The sequence below is a fragment of the Eupeodes corollae genome, chromosome 1 (assembly GCF_945859685.1).
Source record: "Eupeodes corollae chromosome 1, idEupCoro1.1, whole genome shotgun sequence".
NCBI classification, from domain to species: domain Eukaryota; kingdom Metazoa; phylum Arthropoda; class Insecta; order Diptera; family Syrphidae; genus Eupeodes; species Eupeodes corollae.
The window spans coordinates 30,485,768-30,496,323 of record NC_079147.1 but is presented as its reverse complement, the minus strand read 5'-3'; the positions used below and the strand labels follow the sequence as shown (position 1 = coordinate 30,496,323).

The following is a 10,556-nucleotide window of genomic DNA, read 5'->3' as shown; positions in this document are numbered from 1 at the left end:
TGCAACGAAAAATAAAGTTTTTAACACCTGGCAAAATTTTATGAAAAATCGAATTGACAGTTTTTTTTACAAAAAATAAAAACTTTTTAAGTTGTTAAAAATTGATTTTCTACTCAAATATCGTTTCAAAACTTTGAGATACTGGCTTTAAACAACTTTTATGTTTTAAAAAAACATTGTTGACAACATTCAGTTAAATTTTAAGAAAAATCTAATTGACAGTTTTTTTTACAAAAAATAAAAACCTAAGCATTACTAAACTACTTGCAAAAAAATTACTTTCAACCCAAATAGCTTTTCAAAAATTAAAATTTTTCTCTTCAAACATTTTTTATTTTCGACATTCAGTAGTTTTTTTATTATAAAAATCCAACAGTCCGTTTATTCATATTCTTATGATGAAATAAAATCTACAAAAAATTTCATTCATCCAATTTGTAAAAATTTAAGAAAAGCTACTAAAATTAGTAAAAAATTGTTTTCGACTAAAAATCTGATTAACAAAACTAGATTTTCAAACTAAACTATTTCTTTATATGAAAAATATTGTTTGTAATTTTAAAATTTTTAAGAATAATTCAACTAACAACCTTTTTTTACCCAACACGAAAACCCAGCCTCTTTTATAATTTGATCATTTTTTGAATACATTTCTCTGTTATTTATTTAGTTTATAAAGTTTTTTGAAACTAAACACTTCAAATATCTTAGAGGTAGCGTTCAGGAAGGATATCCCTTTGTAATTCGCAGGATTGGCTTCTTAAAGCTCTGTAAAAATATGCACTTTCGAACAGGCGATTAAATTCATCTGTTAGAGGTTGTAAGGTGGTGATTTAAGTGATATCTGTTAAAAATTCAAAAGACTTAACGACTTTAATAGCTCCAAAAGGAATAAATAATTAAGGTCTTGACTTCAAACTTATTTCTTTCTATACAAAATATTGTTCTTCAATTGATGTTATTTGCTTGAATATTGAACACAAATTCTAATTTTATTTAATTGACGAAAAGCTTGCCCTTACTTCTAAAAATTAAAAAAAAACTTAATTCTCTCAAAAACGGTTTTAAGAACTTTGATAAAACTTTAAAAGCATAAACCATCCCATATCGTAGGTAATTTTTAACCAAAGCAAGCAATGCTTTAATCTATATGTTCAGACACGAAAAGTCACCATAAGTGACGCGCACCACTTGTGCAAGCGGCTTTATGCTCGCTCTCTTTGAATTAATATTTCAAAGTTGGTACCCCGGGTTTTTTACGATGACATCGGCCATCTTGTAACCTCGTCATTTCTCCTTCACTTTTTCTCATTGCTCATTCTTCCTCGATCTGCCGACTTCACCGGAACAAAATTAAATAAAAAAAAAAAATTAAATTACTCATCGTGTTTTCTTTAGTCTACTTATTCATGGTCCTGTCGAGACGGATTCCAGTGTAGTGAGGCGAGCAAACATCCGCAAATATCGCAAGAATCATCGATCGAAATCAACAGTGTGTATTTCCATAAAGGAATATTAGAGTGTTTCCGGAAATCACGATAAACATTTTGTTGAATTTCGCTGATTTTGTTTGCCTCTGAAGTGTGGTGTACCAACTACCGTCTGAAACAACGTGATCACACTCAAACCTGGGATTTTTTCATCCGACATCGATTGCAATCAAAAGTGTGTATCGCTGAAGTACGGTACACATAAGTACGCTACCAAACAACCACCATCTCTAACAACGTGGTCATCCCAAACCTGGGAAAATTTCATCCATCATCTGTGGTTTATTGTGCCACAATATCCAAAAAACAACGTGCGCATATCATCATCGTATCTGATCGTCATCGTATCAGATTATCAGCACATTGCATTATCTGTACCATCACCGTAGTCATCATCAGCCAAACCATAGCTATCAGCATCATCTTTATCGTCATCATCATCTTCATCACAGGCAGCATCATATTAATTAACATCGAAGTCATCATCTTCACCAGTATTATCGTAGTCATCATCTTCACCAGCGTCATCATAGTCAACATTAACATTATAATCATCTACAAATTCATCATATTATTATTTTGAAGTCATCGTGTAAAATACATACATAAATGTACAAGGTACGTTCTATAAGTTCATATTAGTGCGTTTTCTCTTATATCTCCTAATATACATATATATTTTTAACAAAAAAAAAAAAAGAGTATATTTTATACGTATCTACGTTTGTTACATTTAAATTTATATTTTGCCTTCAATATAACTTTAAAATTCAATCAATCCGGTGGTAATTGAGCGTCATTTTGTTGACGATATAATGAGTCTATTAGAGGATTTCATTTTTGCGTCCGACCAACTGGTCGAGTTTCATGCGGCCTTTAAGGCCAAACCAAGTGCCACTCATACGGTTTTCTTGTTGGAAGCGTATAGGAATGAACTGCAAGATTTATGGCGTGATTGCAAAACAACGTATAGTCAATGCATTAAAAGCCCCGATGATGAGGAATTAAAAGATTCTTTAAGTGAGGTTAAAGCCAAATATCAAAGTTCTTCTTCAACGTACTTTCAATGTACAAGCTTAATTTCTGAATTTTTAATTACGTTAAAACCAAATCTTTCAGATTCGATTAAGGATTCGAAGGAGAAATCCTTAAACGTATCAGAAAATGAACAAAATTTACATAATATTAAAGTTCCCGCTTGCGATACTCAAGAGTTTCATGGCAATTATTTACAGTGGCCATCCTTTCGGGATATGTTCACGGCCGTGTACATAAACCATTCCAGATTGAGTGACGTACAAAAGCTTTTTCATTTACGGGCTAAGACAAAGGACCAAGCCTTTAATATAGTGAACAAATTTGGCTTAACTGATAATAATTTTAAACTTGCGTGGAACGCTCTTAAGGATCAATACGAAAATAAACGGATTTTGGTGAACAACCAAATCCAAATTCTATTGAATCAACAAATCATTGTCGTCGAATCAGGAAAAGAAATTAAATCTTTGCAAAGCAACATTAATGATGCATTAATTGCACTCAAGTCCTACGATATAGATACCAATGCCTGGAATGCTATTATCATTTATCTTTGTGCTTCTCGGCTTCCAGAAACTACTCTGAATCTTTGGGAAAGTTCATTGAAAAATCCCACCGATATACCATCATGGGATCAAATGAATGAGTTTTTATCAAATCGATATCGAATTCTCGAAAGTGTCGCAGAAATGAAACAAAACACTACAAACAAATCACAAGTTATTAAGTCCACCCCAAGCCAAAATTTTAAATCCAAACCAGTTCGTAATTTTCATATGAAAATAATTCCCGCCTGTCAAGTATGTAGTGAACAACATCCACTACGACTTTGTCCTACATTTTTAAAAATGTCTGTTGATGACAGACAAAAAACAGTTCGCAAACACAAATTTTGTTTCAACTGCCTTGCCTTAACGCACAATGCACACCAATGTCAAAGCACAAGTACTTGCCTTCGTTGCAAGGGCAAACATCATACTTTGCTACATTTTGAACGAAATGTGTCTAAACCCAATCCTTCGCTAAATCAAACAACTTTATCATCTCCGACCGTTGAACCTTCATCTCAAGTCACCACCTCTTCTTCATCTCATGTCGCATCTTCACCTCCAAACATATCTTCATCTCAAAAAGGTAATCATGTAATACAGTCCACTCCTATCACTAATCATAATGTTATGTTTTCAAAAAGTTATCGCCAAGTGTTACTGGCAACGGCATTGGTTAAGATTAGATATCAAGGAACTGATTTTGACCTTCGAGCCTTAATTGATCAAGGTTCCGAAGTTTCCTTTATATCTGAAAAATTTCAAAAATGTATAGGTCTGCCAACTTCAGTTACCCAAGCCCGGATATGTGGGATGGGCTCAACAGAAACTGCTACCTCATCCAAACTTTGCACTTTTACATTGTGTTCAAACAATTTGAAAGAATTTAAGATTCATGCCGAAGCTTTAGTCCTTAATAAATTGACATGCAATTTACCAGCCGTATCACTGGATTTGGGACAAACTAATTGTGAGTTTGACTTCCCCTTAGCTGATCCTCTTTTTTATCAAAGCTCGTCCATAGACATGCTCATCGGAGCCGATCTTTACCCACATATAATTCTAGAAGGCATCAAACCTAATGTTCTGAGTAGTATTATGGCCCAGAACACCGTATTCGGTTGGGTACTACTTGGAGCTTATACCAATATCCCAGTCGTTTCAACATTTTCTACTTTTGTGACGCAGTGCAACGAGTTATCAGCAGATCAAGCCATTGAAAGGTTTTGGAAACTTGAGGAATTACCTCAAACTCCTATGCTCACTTTATCAGAGCAATTTTGTGAAGATTTGTATCACAACACTACTGTTCGAGATTCAGTAACTGGTCGATATGTTGTTAAGCTTCCATTTAAAAATTCGCTTGATGAGTCCCAATTGGGCCATTCACGTTTTAACGCCATGAAACAATTCCTTCGTAATGAAAAATCATTAATGTCCAAACCTGGTCTTCAGGAAGAATATCAAAAAGTTCTTTCAGAATATGTGGAGTTAGGACATATGACACCTACCCCTTCCCATGAAATATATAACAAACAGACTGTTAAATCATATTATCTACCACACCATGCAGTTTTAAAACCGCAAAGCACTACTACTAAATTGCGTGTAGTATTTAATGCATCCAGTAACTCCTCGAACGGTAAAAGCCTCAACGATCTTTTACATACGGGTCCTGTTCTCCAAAATGATATCACTTTCCTCATCCTGAATTGGCGTTTTTACAAATATGTTTTTAATGGCGATATAGAGAAGATGTATCGGCAAATAGCTATCCATCCTGACCACTCACAGTATCAGCGCATTCTGTTCCGTCCTAGTCCAAGTCAACCCATCTTGGACTATACACTTAATACTGTAACTTTTGGCGTCAATTGTGCTCCATATTTGGCTATACGCACTCTTCATCAATTAGCTTCCGATGTTCAAACGGTTTATCCACTTGCTTCAAGAATCTTGAAAAAAGAATTTTACGTTGATGATGTCCTTTCAGGTGGCCATGACATTTATTCGGGCCGCCGATCCCAAATTGAACTTATAAAAGCTCTTAACTCTGCTGGATTTCATTTAAGAAAGTGGACAGCCAACCATCCTGATCTTTTAAATCATATTGCAAAGGATGATCTCCTTAACAAGGATTTTTTGAAGTTAGAAGATGATAGTTCAACTAAAACACTTGGTATTCAATGGAATGCATCTTCAGATACTTTTTCGTTTTCAATAACTCCTGAAAGTTTTTCATCATCATCTGTTACAAAACGCTCGGTTTTATCAACTATTGCGAAGTTGTATGATCCTGCGGGTTGGCTTGCTCCTATCATTATAACAGCAAAAATTTTGATGCAGCAAATATGGAAGGACCAAACCGGGTGGGATGAAAATTTGTCGTATCTATCAGAGCAATGCTGGAAATCGTTTTTGAGTGAGTTTGCTGACATCCAAGAAATATCTATTCCTCGGTGGATTGATTTCTCCCCTTGGAAATCTTTACAATTGCATGGATTTTCCGATGCTTCGGAAAAAGCTTATGCTGCCACAATTTATATCCGAGTTTATCAACCCTCTTCAAAACCTTCTTCGCACCTGTTATGGGCGAAATCCAAAGTTGCACCCGTTAACACAATTTCACTTCCTCGTCTAGAGCTCCAAGGTGCAGTCCTTTTGTCTCGAATGATCAAACAGATTCTTAATGAGTTTGATGTTCTTAACGGTATTCCTATAAAATTGTGGACAGATTCAACGATTGTTTTATCTTGGCTCGACAAGTCACCCAGTACTTGGAAAACTTATATAGCCAACCGAGCCTCAGAAATCCTATCTAACGTTAATAATTTGAAGTGGAATCATGTTTCTTCCCCTGAAAATCCAGCCGATCTGGCTACCCGTGGTGTTTCACCAAAAGATTTACAATCATGTCAACTCTGGTGGAATGGACCTGCCTGGTTAGTGGAACAAGAAGAAAACTGGCCCTCCCATGAAGAACTTAATCCCTCAGACGAATTCATTCCTGAACGGAAACCCATTCAAGCCAATGTAGCCTTGGTATCCAGTGAAATCGAAAGTGAAATCTTGTGTCGGTTTTCCTCCTGGGACAAGGCCGTTAGAGTACTAAGTTATATATTTCGGTTCTATAATTCAGCTCGAAAATTACCAATTCGAAGTAAATATATTTCGACTGTTCTTCTTCATGAGGAAATCAAATCCACTAAATTAGAAATTATAAAGCTTACCCAAAAGCAATATTTTTCTGAAGAATATGAAGCTTTAGTTCATGGAACCAAATTAAAGCCGCGAAGTAGCCTCCTCACTCTCAATCCAATTTTAGACACTTCTCAAATTATGCGGTCTCATGGGAGACTTGCATCTTCAACGTTATCATATAACGAACGATTTCCTATCATCCTTCCATATCAATCTCACTTATCAACGCTTTTAATAGCTTATATTCATAAGTTAACATTACATGGGGAAATTCAACTCATGATTCGTATAGTGCGATCTGAATATTGGATACCTAAATTAAAAACCCTCATCAAAAAATGTATTCGTACCTGTAAGCCTTGTATTTTATATAAACAATCTGTACAATCCCAAATAATGGGTGCGCTACCTGTTGAAAGAACACTTTTAAGCTTACCTTTTACTAATATAGGTATAGATTTTGCTGGCCCTTTTACCATTAGAAATTATTATGGCAGAAAGTGTCGACTAGAAAAAGGTTATGCCTGCTTATTTGTCTGTTTCGCCACAAAGGCGATACACTTGGAAGCCGTTAGCGATCTTTCTACCCCAGCTTTTCTTGCATCATTCACTCGCTTTGTTGCGCGTAGGGGGTTCCCAGCAAAAGTATATACTGATAATGGGACCAACTTTGTTGGTGCTTCAAAATTATTAATGGCAGACTTTCAACAAGCTCTTAATAGTTACCCTGGAAGCTCATCATATAATTTTTCACAAATTAGTTGGAACTTTATACCCCCTGGTTCCCCCCACATGGGTGGTTTGTGGGAAGCCGGAGTAAAAAGCTTCAAAATCCATTTCAAGAAAATTGCTGGAAACTCCAAGTATACTTTTGAGGAATTCTCCACTCTCCTGGCTCGAATCGAGTCATGTCTTAACTCTCGACCTTTGTCTAGTATGTCTAATAATCCGGATGATTTACTTCCATTAACTCCGGGACATTTTTTAAGAGGTGGTCCCTTACTCAGTCCTCCAGAGCCGTCAGAAGCTCATAAAGATATAAGTTTCATACGTAGATGGAACACTCTTAAAATTATACATCATCAATTCAGCATACGTTGGAAGGAAGAGTACTTAAAGGAACTCTTAAAACGCTACAAATGGAAATATCCTAAACAAGATATGGAAGTTGGCGATCTAGTTGTTCTTAGACACGAACAACTTCCACCGAATGAGTGGCGACTTGGTAGGGTCATAAAGGTCCATCGTGGTCCTGATAGTAAAGTCCGAGTTGCGGATGTCAAAACTCAGAATGGAGTTGTGACTCGTTCAATCGTCAAGTTGTGCGTTCTACCTTTCGATTGACGAATTGAATTTAAATAAAGATCTCATAAACTTGGTATTACGTATAATTTATAACTCTTGAATTCCTTTAATAAAAATAATCTATCTATAGAATGAGACTTTTTCTCTAACGCATCTAAATTGAGCTTATAAATCGTATTTCATTTATTAATACAAACAATTCTGAATTTATACACTAATCTAATATTGTCACTAAAATGTTCATAACTTTATATCACTTCACTTTACACTTTTTAGTTAGAGTTTTGCATGCGAGGATGCAAGGCGGCCGGAATGTTCAGACACGAAAAGTCACCATAAGTGACGCGCACCACTTGTGCAAGCGGCTTTATGCTCGCTCTCTTTGAATTAATATTTCAAAGTTGGTACCCCGGGTTTTTTACGATGACATCGGCCATCTTGTAACCTCGTCATTTCTCCTTCACTTTTTCTCATTGCTCATTCTTCCTCGATCTGCCGACTTCACCGGAACAAAATTAAATAAAAAAAAAAAATTAAATTACTCATCGTGTTTTTTAGTCTACTTATTCACTATATATATAAAAATCAATGCCACTTTTCGTTGTAATTTTATAACTCAACAATGCCTTTACCGATTTGGTTAATTTTGGTCTTGAATTATTCGTGGAAGTCCAGAGAAGGTTTGTACGTAAAGAAAATTTTAAAAAAATCTTGAGAAAGTGTAAAACCAACGCCTTTCTATACTCCCATATACAAACAATTTGTACTAATACTTAAAAGCCAATTTGAACCTTTGGAAAAACAATCGAAGAAAGTAATGTTAGTATTGTCAAACAAATTTAATGTGATCATATGTCATTTCATTTTATAAGCGATAATTATTGCTTTGTTGGGTTTATATTTTCCAAAATATTGTTGAATTATTGAGTGAAGTTACAATGCCACGAGCAAGACGACGAAACATAGGCCGGCGAACGCGTAATGCAAATCAAGGGGCATTATTAAGACGGTCTCAGACTACAGATGAACGCACACAAGCTAATGCATCGCAGCGTGAACGTACTGCACAGAATAGATCTGTTGACCCTGTACCTGTACTTAATCTTGCACGGCGATCACGAATACGTCGTGCTGTTTTGGATGAAATGCTGCGTGCTGCTTTTATTTACAATAGTCAGATTGATTATAGTATGTACGGATACATTGGAATGATGGACGCAATATGCCCACATTGTGATGCGGCTAACTTTCCAGGTGAAACGCCCGGCATGTGTTGTGCTAATGGTAAAGTAAGATTGCCACCATTAGAAACTCCACCCGAACCATTGTACTCATTTATTTTTGGGACATCTCAAACGTCGAAGCAGTTTTTGAGTAATATTCAGCAATACAATTCGGCATTTCAAATGATTTCTTTATGCTACTAAAATTATTAGAGATAATTTTATGCCGACTTTTAAGGTAAGTACCTCAACAGGATTGTTTCATGCTTATATCAATCTGAATCATAAAGTCTTAAAAATTCTGATTCAACATCTACCTAAAATTGCTTACATGTTTTACAGATTCAGGGCCAGATTTATCATCAAGCTGGTTCGTTATTGCCATACCCCGACGCTGATCATCAATTTTTGCAAATTTATTTTATTGGTGATGAAAATCGTGAATTGGATCAACGTTGTGCGATTGTTTCAAATACAAGACGAGAAATTATTCGTGAGCTACAAAGGTTTTTCCATCAGCATAACGCATTAGTTCAATTGTTCAAAATTGCTCTTGATCGTATGCCATCTGATAGTCACAAAATTGTAATAAGGGCTGATAGAACACCTTTTGGAGAACATGCAAGGCGATTCAATGCACCGACAATTGATGAGGTTGCAATTGTTATCCTTGATGATCAGTTTCCATCCCGTGATATTGTACTTCATCGCAGAAATAATCAATTGCAACGTGTTTCGGAACTGCATCGTAGTTACGATGAATTACAATACCCAATATTGCATTGGAAAGGTGACGATGGCTACCATATCAATATACCAATGATTGATCCACGAACAGGTGAATAATTGATCTATTTTCAGTGTGTTAACATTTCATTTGTATAAATTTCTAATGTCAGGTTTTGCACTTATTTTCAGGTCTACATGTACAGAAAAAAGTTAGTGCCATGAACTTTTATTCGTATCGATTGATGGTTCGTCCACAAGAACAAAATTATATCTTGAGGTGTGGTAAACTATATCATCAGTACATCGTTGATATGTATGCCAAAATAGAAACTGAACGTCTTAATTTTATTCGTTTTAACCAAGCAAAATTAAGATCCGAGGAATATATTCATTTGCGAGATGCGATAATGAATGATGCTAATGTTAACGACATTGGACGTTTAACTATATTGCCATCGTCGTATATTGGTAGCCCACGGCATATGAACGAATATGCACAAGACGCAATGTCGGATCTGTTCATTACATTTACATGTAATCCAAAGTGGGATGACATCAAAAACAATTTATTTGAAGGACAGTCTACAACTGATCGTCATGACATCACAGCACGTGTTTTTCGGCAAAAATTGAAAGCACTTATGGATTTAATTGTAAAATTATGTGTATTTGGAGAGGTTCGTTGCCATATGTACTCCATCGAATGGCAAAAAAGGGGATTGCCGCACGCACATATATAAAATTGGCTGGTACATAAAATAACTCTGGATCAAATCGATAACGTTATATCAGCTGAAATTCCTGATCAAACTGTCGATCCTGAGTTATTTCACGTTGTCGTTAAAAACATGATACATGGTCCGTGCGGTGAACTAAATATGAATTCGCCATGTATGATTGATGGAAAGTGTTCGAAATGATACCCAAGGCAATTGACTTCAAACACAATAACTGGCAATGACGGATATCCTTTGTATCGACGTAGATCACCTAATGATAATGGCAAAACGGCAACCATTAGA

General features: G+C 35.6%; 1 protein-coding gene across 1 annotated transcript; it reads left to right on the top strand.

Annotated features, from left to right (window-relative positions):
- Positions 1 to 2,305: 2,305 nt before the first annotated feature.
- Positions 2,306 to 7,621, top strand: LOC129953816 (uncharacterized). The gene has a single exon (XM_056067304.1). It carries the CDS (start codon positions 2,306 to 2,308, stop codon positions 7,619 to 7,621), a length of 5,316 nt encoding a protein of 1,771 aa, XP_055923279.1.
- Positions 7,622 to 10,556: the final 2,935 nt, after the last annotated feature.

Bases quoted from the DNA above. Each gene is read 5' to 3' on its own strand.
- LOC129953816 (XM_056067304.1), top strand. From the start codon at position 2,306: ATGAGTCTATTAGAGGATTTCATTTTTGCGTCCGACCAACTGGTCGAG.